This window comes from Desmodus rotundus, chromosome 9 (assembly GCF_022682495.2).
Source record: "Desmodus rotundus isolate HL8 chromosome 9, HLdesRot8A.1, whole genome shotgun sequence".
Taxonomy (NCBI): Eukaryota; Metazoa; Chordata; class Mammalia; order Chiroptera; family Phyllostomidae; genus Desmodus; species Desmodus rotundus.
Window position 1 is genome coordinate 112,823,871 of NC_071395.1, and position 22,919 is coordinate 112,846,789.

General features: G+C 63.3%; 1 protein-coding gene across 2 annotated transcripts; it reads left to right on the forward strand.

The window, feature by feature from the left end:
- The first annotated feature begins 388 nt into the window (after positions 1 to 388).
- Positions 389 to 6,785, forward strand: CHMP6 (charged multivesicular body protein 6). Of its 2 annotated transcripts, none has more exons than XM_024553922.4 (8): positions 389 to 487; positions 2,595 to 2,704; positions 2,787 to 2,874; positions 3,284 to 3,370; positions 4,144 to 4,209; positions 4,445 to 4,525; positions 5,253 to 5,307; positions 5,897 to 6,784. In XM_024553922.4, the coding sequence occupies exons 1-8, from the start codon at positions 425 to 427 to the stop codon at positions 5,950 to 5,952; spliced, it is 606 nt and encodes a 201-aa protein (XP_024409690.1). In that variant the 5' UTR covers positions 389 to 424; the 3' UTR covers positions 5,953 to 6,784. The 2 variants fall into 2 exon arrangements, with proteins under 2 accessions (XP_024409690.1, XP_053767926.1); XM_053911951.2 differs by lacking the exon at positions 389 to 487 and adding an exon at positions 1,887 to 2,078 and having other exon boundaries at positions 5,897 to 6,785.
- Positions 6,786 to 22,919: the final 16,134 nt, after the last annotated feature.

The following is a 22,919-nucleotide window of genomic DNA, read 5'->3' on the forward strand; positions in this document are numbered from 1 at the left end:
CTCTTACCTGATGGCTGAGCACCCAAGACACTAGCCGTGTGGCCTTTCGTGCCCTGGGCTCGAAGCCACGCCGTGCGCCCGGTTCACTTGCAAGGATCCCACCTAAGTCGATTGGGACTCAGTCCGATTGCGCGGTAGGAACCTGGAAGCTCCCGTGGCGCCCACTACCTGCAGCCTCGCAGGCCCTACAGCAGTTCCTGGCGCCACTTCTCCGTGCCGGCCCCAGGGGGCGCTGTGTCGCTGGCCGACGCCGAGGCTGCGGGCCGTTCGCGTTCAGCGGCGCCCGGCCCCGCGCGGCCGCCGTAGGGGGCGGGGCTGCCGACGGAGTCTGTGGGGCGACGGCGCGACGGGGTTCGACCGGCGGCGGGCGGGGGGCGCCGGGGGCGTGGGGCGTGGGGGGTGCGGGGGGCGCGAGCCAGGCGCCATGGGCAACCTGTTTGGTCGCAAGAAGCAGAGCCGCGTCACCGAGCAGGACAAGGCCATCCTGGTGAGATGCCCGTCTGCGGCCCGGCGCCGCGTCCGGTCCGGGGCCGGTGGGAAATGTCCCTCGGTTTCTTGGTCGCGCTTTGTCTGCGTACGAGCCCACGCTCGCGGGAGGGCTTCCCAACGCGGGCCCCGCGGAGCCAGCCCGGAGACACGGCCCGAGTCCGCACCCACGCGCGCTGCTGGCTCGGGGGCGAGGCCGCGGGGCGCGGGGCCGTCCGTGACGCCCTCTCTCTGCACGGGAGCTGGGGATTTAGAGAAAACGGGGCCAGCCCGTGACCGGCCGGAGTGCCACTGGGCTCAGGACGGGCTCACGTCCGCCCTGGCCACCCTCGCTCAGTGTGCGGAGGCCAGTTCTGTCCCTAAGGCGCCGGTCTGTCACCGCCCCGACCGTCGTTTCCGGGGCGAGGCCAGGCCGCCCGTTGCTATGGTGATGATGCTGCGGCCCCGACTTCCAGGGCGCTCCCGGGTACAAGTTAGTTTGTGGGGAAAGAGCCCTATGTTGCTTTCTGTGAAATGCTGTGTCGAGAATCATCCGTTTCCGTTACGAGAAAAACGTGTCGGGAAGAAGACAGTCCAAAGTGAGAGCACAGTTTCCCTTTACTTTTGCTTTCTGTTCTAAATGCTTTGCGACCAAGTTTACTAAAAGGTAAATGAACTCAGATAACAGTTGGGTTTTTACTTTGGTCTCTGAAACTGTCAAGTTATGAAAGGCCCTTCAATGAAATTGCTCAGAAGCAGCAGCAGCCGGGGACGCGGTTGTCAGCAGAGAAACCCGCACAGCGTCGGGCGCGTGATGGGAGGGGTGGGGGCGCTCAGCACTCCAGTGGCCGCCCCGTCCTGAAGGACAGCAGGACCCCGCCCCGCGCAGCCTGCAGGTGTGCCCACCTTCACCCTTTGCCCTCCACCCTTTGCTCCCGGGCTGACCAGGCCTCTGGCAGAGCCGGGAGCCCCCCGAGGCCTTTTTCTTTAAGGACCTGCCCTTGGGTTTCTCCGCAAGGAGACATTTCGCTTGCCAAGCATCCACCTTGCTGGTGTCCCAGTAGGGACAATTCGATCAGTTCAGAAATTACTGCCTGAGGCCTTTCTAGGGTTCAAGGCCCCGTGCCTCCCCCGTGCTTGTGCCCTCTGCTGAGTCCCCTTTGGCTGCACTGCCAGCCTGGATAGTGGCCCCCGGGCGCAGGGGTGGGTGCCCCCATTCTGGGGAGGAGAGGCAGCCGGGGCTGGGAAGACTGGGTGCCTCTGTTGGAGCAAGTCCCGGGCCTGACTGCAGGCCGTGTGCTGGGGCAGACACTGAGGGTGCTGGTTAGAGGGAGCTCCCCCGCTCCAGGCAGAGCCGAGGGCTTCTCCACCAGGGATCACCCCTCACTGTGATGAGTCTTACAGACGTGCATCCCCCCCCCCCCCGCGACTGACTGATGCTGAGGGTGACCCACGTGAGAGAGAGCCCTGTCGGGGCGGGGTGCCCCCATCTGCAGGTGCTTTTCCCAGTGTTCCTGCCGCGCTGGCTCCAGGAGAAACATGAGTGCCCAAGGCGGGGAGGGGCCGATCCAAATGCAGGGAGGACCGTGCATCCTTTGCAGGACAGCAAGAAGGTCTGAGGTGCTCACCAGGGTCGCGAGATGACCCCCCGCAAATGCACAGGGGGGGCCCACGCAGATGTGCTAGGAGACAAGAGCTGGACGCTAAGTCCACGACGGGAAAGTGGCTGGGGCCCAGAGGAGTGGGACGGAGCACAGGCCGCTGCTAGGGCAGGAGGGTGACTGAGTCGAAAGGCCCTGCAGCTCCCCTGACCTGGCTCCAGAGCACCCACCCTCCTCGCAGACGGCACCGAGTGACATGCGGTGGTGGCTGTCAGCGCAGCACCGTCGACGCGGCTGGCTGGCTCCGGTGGGGGCCACCCTGGGCACTGCCGGCTGCTGAGCAGCACCGCTCGCCTCCCCATTTGGTGCCTGGGCCACCTCCCAGTTTGGACAGCCAGGAATGTTTCTGGACATGGCCCCGTGCCCCTCAGGGGGCAGAGGGTGCGCTTCCGGTGGCAGCAGCTTGGGCAGCCCGGTGAGGGTTGGGCACAGCGCCAGCCGGCGTTAATGCAGCGCCTGCTCTCGCAGCAACTGAAGCAGCAGCGGGACAAGCTGAAGCAGCACCAGAAGAGGGTCGCGCAGCAGCTGGAGCGCGAGCGGGGCATCGCCCGGCAGCTCCTGCGGGACGGCAAGAAGGAGTGAGTGCGCGGGTGGCGCGGCTGGGCCGGAGGGGCTGCAGGGGCTGGGGCGGCCCTGGGTCACTGCGTGTTCCCTCTGCAGGCGGGCCAAGCTGCTGCTCAAGAAGAAGCGGTACCGGGAGCAGCTGCTAGACAAGGCAGAGAACCAGATCACCAGCTTGGAGACCATGGTAGGCCGAGGGGAGCCCCTCGGGCAGTGAAACAGACCTTCCCTTCCTCCAACTCCTCAGCCCTCAGTCCGGGAATGGGCGGCCTAGAGGGGAGGAGGGTTGGTGACTGGAAGCTGATGGTCTCCAGAGGTGGGGGCAGGCGGGCTCTTGCAGGAAGGCGGTTGGGGACTGGGCTGCTTCTGGGCGGCCCAGGTGGGCCAGGGGTCTACCCTAGTGACTGGAGGTGTCAGGGGTCTTCAGGGGGCTCCTGGAGCATCCTTGGCATTAGGCGCTAAATAGAGCTGCTTGTGAGCAGTCGGGGGCCCCTCCTGAGCCCTCCCAGCCGTGGTGCAGAGAGCAGGAGGGAGGTGTGGGACCAGAAGAAGCCACAGCAGCCCTGACCGGCAGGCCCGGGCTGGTGTCCCCCCAGGTCCAGAGCATCGAGTTCGCCCAGATCGAGACAAAGGTGCTGGAGGGGCTGCGGCTGGGGAACGAGTGTCTGAACAGGATGCACCAGGTGGGTCTTCGGGGGCTGGGGTGCGGCGTTTGTGTCGTCCAGAAGGTGGGAAGGCCCGTCACTGCGTAAAGAGGGCGACAGGCTGGCAGGACAGGCGGACTCAGGTGTTGGCCTGAAAACAGCGTGACGAGCGAAACCTGTGACTTGGGTCCACAGATAGACCAGAGGGGAAGTCTGGTTCTGGTGGGGAGGGTGCGGCGAGCCATTCTGGGGGGCTTCCTGGAGCAGGTGAACACAGCCTCATCTTAGAAGCAGCTTGGAGGTGGCTGGTAAAAGGAGGGCAAGGGCCAGAGAGGCTGTGCCGGAGCCCTGACCTTCCACCCTGGGTGGGGGTGGGGGTGGGAGCAGGGTTGGCCCAAGAGCCCCCGCTCTACTGCTCTGCTGAGTGGGGAGTGCGGCAGGTACCTGCCCGTCTAGCAAAGGGGCTGCTTTGAACTTGCCCAAGAGAAATCGGGTCACTTACCCAGAGAAAATGGTTTCTGCTTCTCACTTGCTCTTATCTGGAACCACTAGGGTAGGTTTGTGGCCAGAAGGTCTGGCCAGGAAGGCCAGTCAAGGCTTCGGGAAAGGCCAGTTGACAGCTTTGGGCTTCTGTGGCCCAGTGCTGCCTGGGATGGAAGTGGCCAGCGATGGGTCCTGTCCTGCCAGCCTGGCTTCACTGGGACGAGAGTCCAGGCGAGGCCGTGTGCCCTGGCAGCCAGGTGGCCCTCATGCTGGGGCTCTTAGGAGGCCTTAAGGACGGGACTCAGGAACTTCCCACCGGTCCTGTTCAGGTGATGTCCTTAGAGGAAGCGGAGCGGATCCTAGACGAGACCCAGGAGGCTGTAGAGTACCAGAGGGTAGGCGTCCCCCTGTCTTTGGGGCCCACCTTTCACCAGCAAGCGGGGGCGGGTGCTGTCTTGGTGGATGCCCATGGGCCACACTGGAGGGTCACGCCTGCCCCTGCCCCGTGGTGGCCCCCTCTTCCTACATGAAGGGGCTTGAGTCAAGGGCTGCCTCCCTCCTCCACGGGGGGCTACGTTCCCCCGCCCCCCGGCCCAGCCACACTCTTCACCTCAGCCCCTCCTTTCACAGCAAATAGATGAGCTCCTGGCAGGGAGCTTCACTCAAGAGGATGAAGACGCTATCTTGGAGGAGCTGAACGCAATCACTCAGGTGGTGTGACCCCCGGGGCTGAGCCTGGCCACCCAGGCGGGGAGCCCGTCCGGTGCCCCTACGCATCATGGCGGAGTGCCTCCTCTGCTGACCCTCGGCCCCGTCCTCCCCAGTGGACAGGAATGTGGCTTTGACCTGGTGGTTTCTTTCCCCGAGTGACCAGCCACTCTGTGGTGCGCAGGCCGGCATGTGTCGGCCCCTTGGGCCTCGGCAGGCTGGGCTGGCGCACCCAGGCCCTGCAGTCTGTGTGTGCTCTGTTGTGGGTGGCTCCATCTCTGGGCTGCTGCCCTCGCTGTGTGCCCAGCCTGCGCCACCCACCTCGCACCCATCCCGCAGGCTGGCTGGGGGGGCAGATTTCAGTGCCACTGCTCACCCTGGGGTGTCCGTGTGCACCTGCTTGTTGGTTTCTCCCCCCAACGAGGGGCCTTCTGGCACTCATAGGACAGCCAGCCCCACCACACAGCACACCCAGGCACCTGAGGCCCCGCATGGCCCAGATTCTGGACCGGCATGTCCGGAAGTCCCTTGGGGACCCAGTGTTGGGAGGCCACCCTTTACTTGTCTCTGCACTGCCGGAGGCTGGAGCAGGGCCCCTCAGGGCTTGAGGGAGGGGCGTGGATTCTCAAGCTTTCTGAATCTAGCCAAGCAGATGGGACCCTTCCCCTCCGAGGGCATGGGGGCAGACCTCTGGGTCGTGTCTCATGGCCCTTCCTTCTGTCTCTTGCAGGAACCAATCGAGCTCCCAGATGTCCCTTCAGAGCCCCTTCCCGAAAAGAACCCAGGTACTCCCCGTTCTGTTCTCTGGGAAACAGCAAGTTCTAGAACAAAGCAAACACCCTGGCCTCAGGGTCCTGCCCACGCCCTGGCACAGTGGGTGAGCTGCTGGCCAGCTCGGGGCGAGGGGAGGGGAGCACCGAGCCCCACCCTGGGGTGGGTAACTTCAGAAGAGTTGGCCTCCGTTGGGAGAGGTGTGGCCTGTAGGTGGGAGCCCAGAAAAAGCCGGGTCGGCCACGCAGACTCTTGGGCCAGCGTCTTTGCAGGTCCCGGCCTAGGATGACCATCCGGTGGCCTCACCTAACAGGTGTTCGGAGGCCCCCCCGGGTCCTGAAGCGTCTGTTGTGGTTCTGGTTCCTTTCCGCCCCTTCGCTGCCTCCCCAGGCTGTGGGGCCAGCTGGCCCCTGCCCGCTGTCCCGTGTGAGTGCCGGCCCCACCCGGCCCGTCTGTGACTCGCTCTCCCTAGGACAGCTGCTCAGGCTCTTCCAGAGCTCAAAGCCCTGGGGCCTGGCTCCTTGCCGCCTCTTGTCCTCCTCTGGAAGTTTCCACCTGGGATGTGTTCTGTACATGACAAATGTCTCTTTGTTCCCTCTGCAGAGAAAGTCCCTGCCAAGGCCAGGCCCAGGCAGGTGGACCTGGTGGCAGCCTCCTAACTCGGCCTCCTCAAGTGGGACTGGCAGGGACTCCCCAGGGACCGGGGCCACTGAGAGTTTGGGTGCATGGCCAGCCCTGACCAGGCCCCCAGGAGGCCAGTGCCGGGCTGGGCTGCCGGTGCTGATGGTGCGGTGCACGCAGGGCTTGTGGCCAGGCTGACTCCAGGGAGCCTTCCCCAGGTCGGGGGCTCCACGGCCCATTCAGTCCCTTTGGCCTGAGGCAGCTCCTGAGGCTGTGGCTCCCACAGGGCCACAGCCGGCCCGTCACACCTGGTGCTGGTCACACGCCCTGGCCCTGGCCCTGCAACGTGCTGCAGGCCGCTCTCTCCTGCTGGAAGCCCCGTCAGATCGAGCTCCGCCCCCCCTCTCACTTTCTGCTGCTCCTGTTCCTTGGCGGGCATTTCGGCTCCCCGACATGCCCAGTTGCCACGAGGATCCGGAGGTGGAGGCCTCTCCATGCTTCTGTCTGCATTTGGGGGGTGGGCAGAAGGGGCGCATCCCTGCTGGCTGGACACCAGGAGCCCTGCCCACCCCTTGTCACTGGCGGGTCCTGCTGGGGTTCCCGGAGGTGCCAGCAGGACCCACGTGTCCATGGGACTCTAGCTGGAGCTTGGAACCTTCAGGCACCCAGGACCTACCAACCTGCCAGCTCTGCGCATCAGCCGCCAAGGACAGGCTTGAGGGGGTGGAAGTCACGTTCCTGGTTCACAGTCCGTTCTGGAATTCATGTCACTGGGGTGTCACTCCCAGCAGGGACAGAGAGGAGACCTGCCCAGCCCCCCAAACAGGTCACCCCATTAAAGTTGGTCCCGCACTGCCGCCTCATGCACTGGGGTCCGGGAGAGCCAGGGTGGGACGCAGGTACCCCCAGGTGCCCCGGGGCCCTCACGGGAACTGCCTTGGAGGCACCTGTCTGGGCGGCCCCACAGCGGGGCCAGGGGCTGGCTCTACCTCCTGCGGGACTGACCCGGCAGCCTCTGCAGTCAGGAGGTTCCATGCGGCCCCCATGGCTGGTGGCCTCACCCTCCTGGTGAGGACTCATGATTCCCAGGGTGGGAGCCAGTTGCCACAGTGAGCGAGGAGAGAAGGGGCATCCCACCTAAGGGGGCCCCTGTGGACGCGCCAGGGCTGGGGTTCCCGGTCGGGAGCCGGACACCCAGGTTTTCAGGGGTTGGGGACCTGCTGTGTGGGAAGGGATCCTGGGCAGGTGCAGTACACACCTCTGCCAGCAGGGGACTCGATTTGGCAGAAGCCGCCCTCAATGGTGCCAGTCTGGCTGCTGGGCCCTCTTGCTCCTGTTTTAGGTGACATGCTGCCATCTGTACCCAGGACACCAGAGGGCACTTCTCACCTAAAAGAAGGAGCTGGCCTGGTGACCCTCCATTGCAGCCCCACTTCTGGGCTCAGGGAGGTTGTGGAGGGGATATAGGACCTGATTTGGGGGAAGCACAGACCATGGGCCAGCTACTCCGGACCCGCACCAGTAGTGCAGGCCCCTGTCTTTTCCTTCTGTCTCCCCAGGACCCTGGAGCTCAGGGCTGTCCTCTGAGGCCCGTCCTCCAGGGAATGGTAGTTCCACCTGGGGGGCTGTGGGGGGGGGGCACCCCAACCACCTGAGAGGAGGGAGATCCAAGCTGGCATCCCTCACCCAGCCTTCCGTCTACAAGTTCACCCCCTACCTAGGGAGGCTTGCCCTGACACCCAGGGGACCTCCCACTGACTTACAGGCTCTGGCCTTGGATGGCACCTGGTTCGCCAGCCGTGTGTGTGTGTGTGTGTGTGTGTGAGAGAGAGAGAGAGAGTCCCCTCTGCCAGGTTGAGGCTCGTGAGCCTGCACCCTGTCCCCCAACAGCAGCTGGCGAGCCTACCCTGCTCCCTTCTCCTGGGGCCGGGACTGCGGACCATTGCAGGTCAGAATTCACTGCAGAGCTTGTGTCCTGGGGGCTGGAGAGCACCCACGCCCCAGGGCAGGAGAGGCTCAAAGAGGGACCCATGGGGGCCCTCAGACATAGGCCTGGGACCCTGAAAGGGTAGGCGGAGGGTGCACCCCAGACAGGATGGGAAGGCGCTTAGCACGGTGTGGGGCAGGGAGATGCCTGGCGTGGATGGGCGGGGGGGGGGGGGGGGGGGCGCAGTGCTGGGGACAACGTCCCTAAGCCCTGACCTCACCACCCGTCACCGCCACCCTGTGGGGTCTCCTGCTGACCCCACCCCACCTGCAGAGACATCTTGGTGACATCGGGCAGCTGCCACGCTGGCCCCAGGGCTTCTGATGGAGCTGGCTCCCCCTTTGCAGGAGCAGCCCCTTGGGCTGCGTTGCTAGTCGCACCCCAAACTCGGGAGGGGGCTGCATGGTGTGAGGGCAGTGGGTCAGGGGTGCGCCCTGGGGGAGGCTGGCCTCACAGCCACACCTGGCTGGGGGCCTCCCCAGTGGAACCTGCACCCCTTGGCCAAGGACAGCTGCGTGACTTGGCCCAGCCCTGGCCCTTGGGTGAGCCCAGGTCCTTCCAGCCCTGTGCCTGGGGATCTTGGTGAGGATGTGGGAACACGCCAGACCTCTTCCTAGGAACGTGTCCCCCTCCCGCCACCCTTGTCTTTCCTTAACATGCACACAGGCAACCCGGCCTGTCTCTGGCGTCCGCACACGGGTGAGACCGCACCCAGGGGACCTCGGGTTCTCTGGCCCCTCTCACTGCCTGCGATCTTGTCCCCGTGGGTCTGAGAGCACGGTCTGTCCAGCCAGTCCCAGTGGGAAGTGGGAGCTCATCTGGCGCAGCGGTTCCAGGGCATGAGCGACGCTGCCCTCTGATCTGGCTTTTGGGGGGAGGCTCACTGAGGAAACAGGCTCTGGAATGAACGTGGTAAGAGCAGAGCTCTTGGACGCCATGCTGGGGGCATCCAGGGGCACGACGGCTTCCCTTTCCTACAGCGTCCCTGAGACACAGTCCCTTGCCCTACAGCTCGGCTCCATCCATGAGTCACAGGCCGTGCCACCCTCTGCTCAGTCCACGGGGCAGTCCCCTCACCCTGGGGAAGCCATGCCTCCCCTCCCCCTGCCCTGCTTCCTGCTCTGGGTCGGCCTGTTGTGCACTCGACGTGGACTCGCAGCGTCTTCTGTGCCTGGCCTCTGCTCACGTGCTGTGTCAGAGGCCCCCGTGTCGTGTGAGTGTGGGCACTCCGCTAGGTTCTGCGGCTGAGTTCGGTCCATAGCACCAGGGGCCATGTTTTCTCTACCGCCAGTCCCCATGGACACTGGAGTTGTTCCCTCTTTGCCAATCAGGAAGGGTGCTTCTGTGAACATCCCAAGCCATCTGTGTGGGTGGGTCTTCCTTGCTCCCGGGCGTGAGCCTGGGGTGGACTCAGGGGCGAGTGGAGGTGTGACGTGGAGGTGTGACATGGAGGTGTGACATCTGGCTGGCTGAGCTGCGGCCAGACTGTTGTCCAGGCAGCTGCACCACGTGACCTTGCCGCCAGCTGCCTGTGAGGCCCCACACGGCCCACAGCCCGGCCAGCATGTTCGGCCCCTTTGCCCAGCTTTAAATTGGGTTAGTTGTCACTTTGTTACTGTGTTTTAAGAGCTCTTCACATATTCTGGATACTGGACTCTGTAATCAGGTGTAGGATTTGCAAAAGCTTCTTCCCAGTCTGTGGTCTTTTCACTTTTTGATAGTATCCTTTGCAGAACGAGCATTTTTAATTTTGAAAAAGTCCAGTCTATTTCTTCTGTTGCTTGTGCCTTGGCCATCATTTCTAAGAAATCATCGCCTAATCTGAGGTCGTAAAGATTTATCTGTTTTCCTTGAAAAGTTGTATAACTTGAGCTCTGACAGTGGGTCTTTGGTCCCGTTCACGTTAGTTTGGGCCACGCCAGGGCCTCGGGGTGCAGCACCGTTCTTGTGCATGTGACACCCGGTTATCCTGGCGCTGTGTGTTGAAGGGACAGTTGTTTCCCCCGCTGCACCCTGGGCACCTTGTTGGAAAGCAGGCCGCCGGCAGCGCGGGCGGGAGCTCACTTCCGACTGGACCCGTCCTGTTCATCACAACGTCTGTCCTTGTGTCCCGATCGCAGCTGCGTGGGAAGCTTTGAAATCAGGAAGTGTGAGTTCTGCGTGTGCTTTTTCAAGGTTGTTTTGGCTGCTCTGAGTCCCCTGGATTTCCCTGTGAGTCTCAGGGTCAGCCTGTCAGTTTCCGGAAGAAGCCCAGAGAGACTCTGAGAGGGGTGCGCTGGGCCGCGGGTCAGTCTGGGGACCGTGCCGAGTCGGCACCACTTAGTCCGGGCCCCGAGGTGCTTGTTCAGGGCCCTTTAATGTCCTTCAGCGAAGTTATGGGATTTCAGAGCATGTGGTTTGTACTTCTCTTGCTAAATTTATCACTAAGGATTTTGTTCTTTTGACTCTATTTTAATGGAATTTTTTTAGTTTTGACTTCTGATCACCCATCGCGAGGGTGCTGTGTCCTTATGCATCACACGGGGGCCTCTGGCTGCGGCAGGCTGCGGGTTAGAGATGGCGGTGCAGAGAAGCACAGTGGGCTCCGCATGTTAGTTCTGCATCCCGCAGCCCTGACGAACTGGGGCGTTCGAGGCTTCTGCACGTTCGGCATCACACCCTGTGCACTCGCTCTGGCTCCTTGTCTGCCGCCTCGTCCGGGCCAGAGCCCCCAGCACAGTGCGGAATCACAGTGGGCGCCTTCTCTTCCGTTGTTTCTGTTCCACTCCCAGCCCCAGAATAATGCAAACAGGAAGGACAAAGTCCACACAGCGTTTCAGGCAAAATCCTCCCCTTCCTCCCCACCCCCCTTCCCCTTTCTCCGGTTTCTGGGCTAGGCAGAGCAGGGTGGGGGGACAGACCAGGCGCTGCCTGGCTCGGCCCGTCTCCAGGCCGCAGCACTGGTCTGCCTTCCAAAACGTGAGTGTGAGCGACAGCAGCAGGCTGGTGCGGCTTTGCAGTGCCGCTGAGGGAGGCCGAGCACTTGGGTCTCGAGTTGAAGCTGGGGGGGAGTCTGCACAGAAAGAACCTCAGCACCGCACTGAAAACGAGGGAGGGCGCAGCCAGGACCCACAGACGAGGCACTCGTGGAATGCGTGGGAGGTCCCAGGGCCGGGTGTGGGTTCCAAGAACTCCTCTGGGCAGCACTGTGTTTAAAAAACCCTGGGGTCTCTGGCTGCCGCAAGCTGCGGGCCCACTGGGGCTCATCAGTGAGAAATCTTCCCACCAGGAGGCAGGGATGCCCCCGGGCTTTTATTTACAGCGCTGCCCGAGTCAGTGGAAGATGCTGGAATTATGTCAGAATCGCCTGCGTAAGAAATCGGAAAGTCCAAGGGAGGGGCCGAGACCCATGGGACCGTCCACAGTGGTGTCCCAGCTTCCTGGGTGCCGATCCGCTTCTGTGACAGAAACCCCAAACCATGGGAAGGGATCGAAGGCCCCCGGGTCTCCGGGGATCACTGGCTGGGCTGGTGGACTGTGGACCGGACGGGCCCCCCCGTGACGGCTGGGGGTGGGGCCGTGTCTCTCTCTGGGTGCTGTTGGTCCCAGCATGTTTGCGTGCTGTGTTAAAACCGTGTTCTGAAGTACGGGGTTGTCTTATTACTGTCCTGCCCCCATGGCCTCGCCTGCTCCACTTGTTTCTTAGGAAGCATTTGTTCAGAAACGACACAGAAACCTACCCGTCCAGTGAAGGCGGCCGTGAGGCCACATCCACCCGCACAGGGGACTCGACTTGAGGGGCCCCCCTGCTCCCCCACGGAGAGGCTCCGGGGACCCGCAGGGTCACTGCCCAGGCCTGCATGGGTGAGGCAGCCAGGGTGGGCCCAGTCACAGTCCTGGCCTCTGGGTATGCCAGCGTGCAGAGGGGGGTGGGCAGGCTCCAAGGGGCGTGCCCCGGACGCTGGGGGTAGCGGGTCCTCCATCAGAGCACGGGCGTCTGCAGCACTGTTTGGGGTGGACTGCATCACCCCCGGGTGGCCTGTCCTGCTTCAGAGGACACGTGGAGGGTCTCCTGCCATGCGTTGGCACAGCCTGTCAGCACCAAGGTCACCATTGCAGCTGAAACTCGGGTGACAAAGGGCAGCTGCGAGGACTCCGCACCGTGAGCCAGGGCAGGGGCTGGGGTGAGGCGGGGCAACAGCCCACATCACCGTCTCTTCCCCGAGGACTGCTCCGAAGCGCAGAGCTGGGACTCTGACCGGACCCTGTGTTCCTGGCAAGAGGAACTCTGAAAGGCCCCTGCCCAGAGAGAGCTGGAGAGAGGGACCCATGCTCTGTAGGGACAGCACAGGCCTGAGTCGCCCCCGAGACACACATGCGCAGGACAGACCCCGAGCAACAGAGGAGACGGTGACACTGAACAGCGACTGGAACCACCGGCCACCGGAGGCGAGCAGAACTGGAGGCCGGAGCTAACCGGGGCGGCGGGCAGCTCACGGAGGGTCGCAGCAGCCAGTCCACACACCCTGCAGCCTCAGCATCGAATTGACGGCCCCACATCCCTCGACGTGCGAGAGCCACGGCGCTGTGGCCAGCTTCCAGGGGGAAGAGGAGCAGCAGGTGCCAGCAGCTGGACTGCCCAGGCGGGGGTCACGAGACCCCCTCTGAAGCAGTCGTCGGAAGAACGTTACACAGGTGGAGGTCGAAACACTGGGAACAAGTGGGAAGTCCCACCTCTCGGCTCAGGCCCAGGCACCGCACGAAAGAGCAAGGTGGGAGTTCCGGAAGAGGACAGTGTGGTCCCAGACACGTGAAGAAGGAAGGAATGGCTCGCAGGCCCAGGAGCAGGTGGTGACTGGGGCCAACTCGGGACCCCGTGACCATCCGCAGCACTCTGCCAGCTTGGAGCCCCGGGGTCTGCAGGACGGCTGCCCGGGGCCTGGCCTGTGGCATGGCAGCCCCGGGGGCGGGGGGGCGGGAGATGAAAGCAGGAGGGAAAAGTCTGAAGAAATAACAGCTGAAAATATCCCGAGTTTGGTAAAAGACATCAATTTAAGATTCAAGGAGCTCAGTGATCCCCGAACAGGATAAATTAAAGCAAACCAGGCCTGGATGAACCACGACTAAACTGCTGGGCATTGAGGTGGAAGCCGGTGTGGGGGGGGGCGGGAACGGGACGGCCGGCGATTGGAACGACTGTGCGCCGCTCACCACGAGCTCGGGCTGCAAGGCAGCATGTGCCTTGTGGATGGGTTTCATTTAGGGCCTTCGGGTGCCAGCTGCCCCAGCGGGGGGGCGGGGGGGGCGCGGGCTTCGGGCACGGGCTGCCTTGACCAGCAGCCTTAGGGGGTTGGGACTGGGCTCCGGAGAGGAGAGAAGGCCCCCAGAAGCTTCCAGAGTTTAGAACCATCTTGCAGGAACCCAACACGTACCCATGGGTGGGGTCCTGGGGACTCTATGGAGGGCGGACTTGGAAGAGGGGTCTGCATACCAGTGGTCACCACTGTGGGCGTCAGAACACAGGAGAGGGGGGCCTGGGCCTCACAGGAGCCTGGGGGGCAGGAAGAGCTGGGGGGCGGGTGGTGGAGGTGATGGGAGGAGGCAGTGGTGACAGCGTCAGCCCTGCCCCCTCCAAGCCAGGGGCCTTGGGAAAGCCCTTCCTGAGGCCCGGCCCCAGCATGGTGTCCCACCCCACCTGTCTTGCGGGCTGGTGGTCGGACGCTCAGGCAGGTTGCTGAGCCAGGCTCCCTGGCTCCTGGCCACCAGCTGGCTGGCCACACAGTCCTTCTGCCAGGGCCAGAGCTGGTCTGGGCTTCCACCCAAAGTGTCTGCAGGCAGCAGGTTCTCCATTCACCCCGCATGTCGAGGGCACCTGCCCTGTCTCTTTGCTGAAGCCCTGGGCAGGGCAGGGCCGTGGGGCATCAGCCCAGGAGCCCTTGGTCCCACACGCCGCCCTCCTCAGACCACGGGGCTGCCGTTACAGGCAGGAAGGGCTGGACCTGGAGACACGCAGTGTGGGCCCTGTTGCTGCTGGACCTCGGCCTGGGCTGCAGAGGGCGCCGAACTGGGTCTGGGAACCTTGTGCAGCGGGGAGCCGGGTGGTGGGTGGGAGAATCCTCCAGGCCGCACGGCTCTCAGGCCACTTCCTGACAGAGCTCTGAAATGAGGGAACTGAAATTCTAGAGAAGTCGGTCAGGAAAACGGGTGCCACACACTTGGAGAGGTGCTTGGTGTCCCTGGTGCTCGGGAAACACAAATCGAGACCGTTGATCATTGTCGGGGTCTTTTAGGTTCCAGGTGCGAGTCCCAGCAGGCATGCGGTGTGCGTCTTCCTGGCTGACGCGGCTCACGCAGCAGGGTACTCTCTAGGTCCACGCACACTGTCACCGATGGCGAGAGTCCCTTCTTTTATGGCCGAGCAGTGTTCCATCGCATCAACATGCCACAGCCTCTTCGTCCACTCGCCCGTCGGGGGGCACCTAGGTCGCTTCCATTCTTGGCCACGGTCACCAACACTGCAGCTGACTCACACCTCCAAGGGCTGCCACTGGGGGTGGGTGGGGGAGCAGGAGGGACACGAGGTACGGGACAGCTGCACTTCCTTGGTGGTGGCCGTAAAAAGTCACGGGTGTGAGCACAGCCCGGGGAAGGCAGCCGGTGATTTGTAAGGACTCTGGACGGCAGACTTATCGGGGCGGGGGTCACTTTGTAAGTCATGCAGCTGTCCCATCGCTATGCTGTGCGCCTGAAGCCGGTGTAACGCTGACTGCGAGCTGCAACTGAAAACGGTACAAAATGCCGGCGAGGCGCCACATCACAGCCACGAGTGGCTGGAGTTAGAAAACGCACAGCAAACAATGTCGGCGAGGACGTGGACAAGGCCTGGGCCTTGCTGGCAGGTGTCTGTGACGCGGCCGCGATGGAAGCCAGGGTGGCAGCTCCTCAGGTAGCAGAGTGCCTTGACCACGTGCCCAGTGCGTCCACGCCCAGGCGTGGACTGGAGGGCCTGCAAACGGGTGTTCTCATGACGACCGGTCCCTGAGTGTTCACAGCAGCACCAACCCCCATCACCAAAGGGTGGGGACCACCCCGTGGCCGCCGCCGAGGAGGGGCCAGCCCACCACGGCCCATAGGACAACAGGACAGGGCGCAAGCCGCCAGAGAAGGCGTGAGTGCTGGTGGGTGGCCCTCACAGGTGTGACGTCGAGGGAAGGGGACCAGACCCAGAAGGTCCGCGGTGTGCAGTCCCGGTCCGTGAAGCGTCCAGAGCGGGCCAGTCCGTGGGGACAGCGCAGACGGGGGCTGCCAGGGGTGGGGCGGGGCGGGCCATCCAGGCCTGGACAGAGGTGGCGGTTGGTTACTACATGCCCCTCAGCTGCACGGGGCTGCTGCACACTTCCAGAGGTTAGTTTTATGTTCTGTGCATTTTTTCTCAATTTTTTTTGAAGGTGTCACTGGGCACTTTTAAAACACCTATCAGAGCCAGCCTAGCCCGCATTGCTGGGGCAATGTCTCCTTCCTGCTCATGCGCCCCCTGCAGGCTGCTGTTGCATCTGCATGGAGCTGGGGGCAGACCTCTGTCACACAGGTCACCTTTCCTCTCTTGTGGGGCCTGGGACAGGGACAGACGCAGAGGCCACCTGTGGCTTTGCCTCAGGACAGATCCAGGCCCACCCCCACCAGTTCTCGTACACCCACCTACCGCCTGCCTGCCTGAGGGGCACGCAGAGCCTGTTGCTGCCCGTCTCTGCCTCCCCCCACCCCCACACCTGCAGCCTGGCCACTCTGTCCCCGCCACGCGCCCACACCACCTTTCAGGGCTGTCCACCACGGGGCAGCGGAGGCTTCTGAGGTGGACCCCAGCCTGAGCCAGCCCGGTGCCCGGGTCACCTCTCTCACAGGACAAAGCAATCATACACCCCAATGCACCTGTGCCTGTGGCCCCCTCTCCCTAACTCAGCTGCTCTGGACGCTGGCCGGGGTGCCTGTCCTCCCTCTCACTGCTCCCATCAGGCCCAGCCCATGCAAACCGCCAGCCCACAGCTCCAGGCAAGGAGCCAGTGTCCGGTGAGAAGAGTCGGGCGTTGCTTTTCTGAGGCAGAATTGAGGCCACTGGGGTTTTCCCAGTGGGGACCACAAGCCAAAAAGAAACGAGGAAAGCCACCACTGAGGGCAGCGCTGTGGCCCAGAGCTCCGGGCACCGTCTCTGCCAGCAGCAGGGTGGCGCTCCAGGAAGGTGGCGTGCAGGGGCCGGGCTGGATGGGTGCAGCATCGTCAGGTCCGCTCGGAGGACCTGTCCTCCCCAGATGGGCTCACTTCTCCTTTGGACGGCTAGTGCTTCCCGCGAACCTCTACAAAGATGCCTGTGTCTTCCAACTCCTGGGAGGAAAAAGAGCCTGATGGGGCAACTGGTATTTTCAAGCTTGACACTAAAATAACTTCTCTCGGAATCACATCACTCTCAGAGCAGACATGCCAGGAAAGCGCTGCGCCCGCTCCTCAGGATCAGGACTCAACACAAGTCCCGCCGCCTGCTCTCGCTGGACAGAGGCCACCCCACCCCAAGGCAGGGCCACCCTGCAGCTTCGCTGCCCCAAAGGCCCAGCCCTGTTGGTCCCTGACACCTGCTCCAGGGGGTCCCGGGTCAGACAGACACACTGAGCTCCAGCCAGGGTCCGCCCAGCCTGGCCCCTTAGTGGGCTGCACTGCCCCTGTGCAGCTTCCTCTAGGCCCTCTGGCACATTCTGGGGTGAGCTGCAGGAAGGGATGAGGGCAGGCAGGCGCTGGTCCAAGGCTCTGGGGCCTCAGGTCCCTGAGTACCCACCACCCATGCAGAGGTGCAAATGGCCGGCGGCAGGATGTGCTGGCTGAGTGGTCTAGTGCTTGTCAACGGAAGACACGCAAACACACAAGACATGGGGACCCCATCCCCCTCCAATGGACACACCTAGACCAGGAGAGGCCCCACATCAGGACCTACCCGGGCCAGGGTGGCGACAGGGTGGGGGCCCGTCATGCCTCAGGTGGGCAGCACTGGGCCCTGGGGGACTGAGGCCCCCACCCCACCTCTATCTGCCCCACCCCTGCAAGGTGAGCGCAGACCCAGCCCGAGGTGGCCTCCCAGCACCCCCTTTGGTAGCTGGGCGTCCCAAGTGGGGTTTCAGGATCTGCAGCAAGAAAAAAATCAGATTTCAGGGCTGAAGACAACATTTTAAAATAGGGCTTTAAATAAACATGGAGTGAAGAGAGAGAGAGTGGAGCCTCCAGCAGCTGAAATTAGAAGCAGCCGCCCTGGGCCAGGACCATCTGCGCGAGTGAGCGTGGCGGCTCGCGCGTCTGGAGTGACGGCGGCGGTGAGAGCTGGTGGCGGCAGGCAGGGGCCTGCACGGCCTGCTCTGAAGGACCACGGCAGCACCCGGGGCTGGGCTGCCAGGGTGGCCTCCAATTTCAGATTCCGCAGAACAGATCTCTCTGCTCCAAAACTCTCTCTGACTGCTTCCAAGGCAATTCAAGTCGCTTGAGAGCCAGAGTGATAAGCAAACAAAGACGACGTTTCAAGGGGAGATGAAGAGTGATTCTATTTCTCTGAGGCCCAGTGTTCTCTCCTCCACGTTCCTGGGGAAGCTGCGTGACCACCCACACCGCGGGGGACTAGAGGGCTGGAGGCGGCCGGGCTGGGCGCACGGTGCTCGGCACCCACCCCTCGGTCCTCCAGCTCCCCTCACTGAAGACCCCTCCATGAACTGGGTTTGGGTGCATGCCAGTGAGTGCTGGAAGTGGGGGGATTCCCTGTTGCCTGCAGCTCCCCTCCGCCACCCCAGCTGAACCCCGGAGCCCCTCCCGGCACACCCAGTCCAGCTCTGGACTCCAGGCCCAACTGCCCAACGCCCAGGCTCTCCCTGCCTCAGGTGGGCCAGGAGGAGGCCGGTGGTGGAGGTGGGGTGCCCCCAGAGGCCTCATCTGCACTGGCTGTCTCCTCACACGAGTGGGTGACTGAGCTGGCAGACTCGGGCTGACGCTGAGATGTACTCACAGGAGGAGGAGCACCCGAGCGAACCCCCGAGACTGGTTTGCGCCCCTGCTCGCCCCCCCACGCTGCCGCCCACTGGCACCTAAGTCACGTGACGTAGATTATGTAAGGGGGCCCTTGCCCGGCACTGGGCTGCTGCTGGGCTGGCACCTCCCCGCCTAGGGAAGCCCCCTCGGGCCCTCCCAGCCTGGCTAGTAGGGAAGTTCTGGAACTTTCTAGGCTACTCGCTAAGAGGGCTGAGGCTGGTCCACAGCCAGGAAGGGCCCATAGGGGCCATGCCCTCACCCCCACTCCTCCACCTTCCCACGTGGGAACCCTGGAATCCCTCTCCCCAGGCTTGGTTCCGCTCAGGTGCCCAGTCAGGCACCCTGTGAGTGGGCGGAGCCAGCGCAGGTCCCTGAAGGCACAGGGTAGCCGACATGCTGGTCACAAAGGAGAGCCCTTGAACCCTGTTCAGGTCAGGGGTGAGCAGGTTGGGGGGCAAAAGTAGGAGACGGGAGGGGGTGGTGGGAGTGCACCTGGTGGCAGCCGGTCCCGCCCCTCAGGGCTCACTATGGGCAGGGTGCAGGAGCAGGGGTGGGGGACAGGCCAATGCTCCACCTGCTGACCCCACAGTGACCAGATGCAGGTGAGGCCAGGACCTCTCCTTCAGATCCGAAAGCCAAATAGATGCTTGCGTCCAAGTCGGTAGCACCCTGCTTTTAATTAACTTCAATTTTAGGGCAGTTTTGCATTTACACCATTGCAAAGCTACCCAAGCCCATCACCCAGATCCCCCTTTGGTAACGCGGTGTGGTGCATTTGTTACAACCCATGTGCCCGTGCCTCTCCATTACTGCCAACGGAAGTCCACCCTCAAGTCCAGTGTCCTTAGCTTTTGCCTATTGTCCCTTTCCACTCCAGGGTCCCATGTCCTGTCTCCACAGGCTCCTCTGGGCTGCAATGGTCTCAGAGGCCCCGGTGTTGTGTAACCATGACAGCACCGTGGCATGCCGGGTGGGGGGCGAGCCGGTGGCTACACTGGGGTGATGGCGTCGGGTTACAACGGAGGAAGTGCCCTTTCTTCACACCAAGGCCATGTGTGCTCGCCGTGGCTCCCACTGCCGTTAGGCGTTCTGTGGAGACATCCCCTCGCGTCGCTGACACACACGAGGCCTCACTGCCATGGGCCGGGCCAGTTCCGCTGTTTTTCCTGCAGTCCACGCCTTGGCTGCTGCCGGCACGCTGCGCGGCAGCAGGTACTTGCCCGTGTCCACGCACAGGTGGGGCCCGAAGAGGCCTCCAGCGTGCGAGCCGCCGACTCCTGGCAGTGACCTGGCCTCAGCTCTGCACCCTCTCAGCAGCGAGCCCGCCTGTGGACAGCCGGCAGGCCTCACCCACGGGAGGAGCTCCGCTCTGCCTTCCACACTGGACAAAGCCACGTGTGGAGAGGCGCGGAGGTGACGTCCCACCTGTGCGCTCCAGGTCCTAGGTCCCTCCTTGCTTTCTTGGCGATAACATGGAGGCACAAAGAACCTGGGCCTGGCTGGGAGCCCGGAAACAGTGTTGTGGACACAATTTGGATCATTTTCCCCGGTGACCCTGGGCGGCCGGTGGCCCAGAACACCTGGCGTGGAGGAAGGAAGCAGAGGCTGAAGCAGGGCGAGACGCAGCCCCGCTCCCCATGCCTGCCTGCGGTCTCTCCTGCTCAGGAACTTTCTAGTTACCGATGACAAGTGCTTTAATCCAGGGAGAGGAAGAGAGTTCTGATTGGGCAGATCCTTTTCTTCGGGAGGCTGCCAGGAGGGGGTGGGGGGAAGCGGCTCCCTTGCCAGGCACGCGATCTCCCTGTGACCACAAGGCGCCTCCTCCAAGGCCAAACTCCGCCAGGCCAAGTTAGGCTGGTCAGAGGCCTGGAGGAGGAGACCGCTCAGGGTCTGGCCAGGCAGGCACCTCAGAAAGGGCACTTCTGTTCAGCAGAAATCCACAAATCCCCGGGCTTGCTTTGCCAGGGGAACAGCTTGCTCGAAAAGCAAAGGCTGTCATCCTGTAATTAAATCTGAGACCCCCTCCCTATGTGACGTTGAGATGAAGCCACTTACATAACGGGACTAAAAATAAGCTGATGAAGAGCTACATTCATTCTGCTTCAAGCCTCCCCTCCCAGGGTGCCCGCCTGGGGTCACCGTGGCAGTGCCCGGTGGTCAGATTCCCGTCTCTGACCCCGGCTCAGCATGCTGCATCGCAAGCGCCCACGTGGACACCGGGGCAGGTGGACCCCCTGGTTCAGGGCTGGGCTGCTGCAGAGCGACTCGGCTACACACCTCCCTGGCCGCATGGACCGCTGAGGCAAGGACCGACGATCTGAAGTGACAGGGAAAACCAGCGGTGTGCAGATCCCAGTCCACCTGCTTCTCGGGGACTCTTGATGAGTGGCTCATTGTAGACAACACCCCTCCACGCCCATGGAGGGGGAGAACAGCCTGGTCTGCAGCGAAGACGGAGGACCTGGGCTGCTGGTGGCCAACGCTCTCTGCCCGCGCTGGCCTTCTTGCTAGTTCTCTGTGGGGGAGGAGGGAAGGGCAGCGCTTCCCCATCCCATGGGGATAGTGGCTTCCTCTTGCTGGTCCCGGAGGTGGCCAGACCCCAAGGCTTCCCAATGACTTCCCAGTCGCACCGGCTGCCAACCTCCAGGGGTCATTAGACCCCACGGGCCCCTACAGTCTCAGAGGTGAGGTGACGCGGGACGAGGTGCGCTCACAAAGGGCCCCAAATGCCTCTGAAATAAAGGCAAGACAAGCCACGCTGCAAGCTCTCACAGCCGCTCACGCCGGCCCTGGGTCCTTACCCTGGTGCCGGGCCTCACCCCAGACACCAGGCAGGGGCTTCCACGGGAGAGAGAGGCCTCACAGGACTTGGGCAGTCTCCTGCCTGGGGCTCAGACCACCTCCTCCCAGCTGAGGGGGTGGCACACCGGTGCTGGAGACCTCTCTGGAGGCTGGTGGCTCCTGGAAGACATCAGGTGGGGCGGTGACTTTCTCAGCTGGGTTTTCCAGGCCAGGCAGGTAAGGCTGCCCCACCCACATCCTGCTCTGGGGCTGCCATCGGCCTGGGTGCGCATTCCCTGTGTGGAGGCATGATGCTCCCTGTTTTCATCACTGTGGTAGGTGCTCCGTGAATGCTCTTCCGCCCGAGGGCTTCCCTCCCAGCTGACCTCCTGCCAGCTGCTGGGTGGAGGATGCAGGCAGCAGCCATCAGCCCACCTGGAAGGCAGGCTGGACCCTGCAGGGGTCTCCTACCTGAGCATGAGTGACCACGTGGGCAGGAGAGGGTGTCAGGAGCGGGACCTTCTAAAGAGGGGAGCAGGGCTGGGGACCATGGGGGTTTTCTGGAGGCCTCTCTCCTCCCTCTGGGGTCTGCAGGCTGACTCTCCTCCCAGAGGGACCAGTCCCACCTGTCACCTGTCATGCTTCTGGTCCCAGCCCTTCACTTCCCTCTGGGACAGCAGCTGTTCCTCTACCCTCCCAGCCTCCTGAGACCCTGCCAGATCAATGGGCTCACAAGGAAGTGCGCACTGACTCAAGCCGGCCGGAGGAAGGGAAAGTGGACCACTAACTAACGTCCTCGCTGTTAGAGCCAGCTCAGCTGGCTGTCATGCACAACGAAGAGAATTCCAGAAATTGCCCCCACTGGGATCTACCTTATGACCTGGAGAGCAGTGAGGACGAAGAAGGGAGCGAGCCCACGGGAAAAAATTAAGCCGAAAAGTCAGAGAACCAAGATTCAAGGTTGCGGGGGTGGGTAGGCAACTGCTTCCGGGAAACCACAGTCCTTTCCTCGGCATCCATTGGAAGCCCGCGCGTGAGGTCCGTTCAGTCATGGATGCTGTGACTTTGGGGCTGGCTTAGGCCATTGCTGTTTGTCTGGTGGGTCTCCGAGTCTTCCTTGGCCCCCCGCTGTTGAAGGGATGAACGAGGACTGTCCAGGGAGGGGATACTAGCAGACACCGTCAGGCTTAATAGAAGGGAAATATTCAGACCTTGTGTTTTACAACATAAAATAAATAATATCTCCATGTTAGTCTAATTTGTGTAAATATTTCTCCGAAGGACCTGCACTGGGAACCCACTGTGCCATCCCAGCTCAGCTTCCTCCACAGAACCTCCTAGGAAGCTCCTTCAAACCCAGGCAGAGCTGACCCCGTGATCCGCCGTCCAGGAAGTTCGCCTCTCCAGGTTTCCCCGCCCCCTCCACCACCGCAGACCCTCCCTCCGCAAGAGAACTCAGGCGACCAAGGGTCTTCCGCCCCTACGAGGGTCCCCAAGTCCCCCCAACCCTCCCTGCAGAAGCTTCTGCCTACCCGTACCTGCCCCCACTCCACAGCCCTCAGGTCCTCCAGCGCTCCCCGCAGTCCTTCCTCTTCCGCCACCCTCCTCCGCCAAGGGCCCACCCCTCTCCTTGATTTTAGCGCCGAGCCTACCCCGGCCGGGGCCCTCCCTCCATCCCCAGCAGGGCCGGCCTGGGGGTCGCCGCCGCCTGGAGGACTTACCTACGACAGCGCCGGGCCGGACCCCCAGAGCAGCGCGCCGGCCTCTCCCATCCTTCCCCAAGCCCGCGAGACCAACGTCCGAGCGGCCAGGGACCGTCGCCTCCCGGCACGAGCGCGCGACCCCTGCACCTCCCAGGAAGCCCGACCGCCCCGACTCTCCACTTCGCAAAGTGCCGCCCCCACGCGCCTCGGCCGCCCGCACCCCCACCGCCTGCTCACTTCCTCCTGCGCCACCCCGCCCCCACCTCCCCGCCCCCAGCCCGGCTGTCGCCAGAACCCCCCAGGCTGTTCCCAGGGCCCTAGCCCGCGCCGCGCCTCCGCCTCTTCCTCTGCGATCGACAGCGCCTCCAGCCAATCGCTGCCCGGCACCCGGCCCCTTTGCCCCGCCCCATTTTCCCGCCCCCTTTCCTCCCCTCCGGAACTCACCAATAGGAAGGAAAGCGCGGGGGCGGGGTCTGCCGGTTGCTTAGCAGCGGCGGGC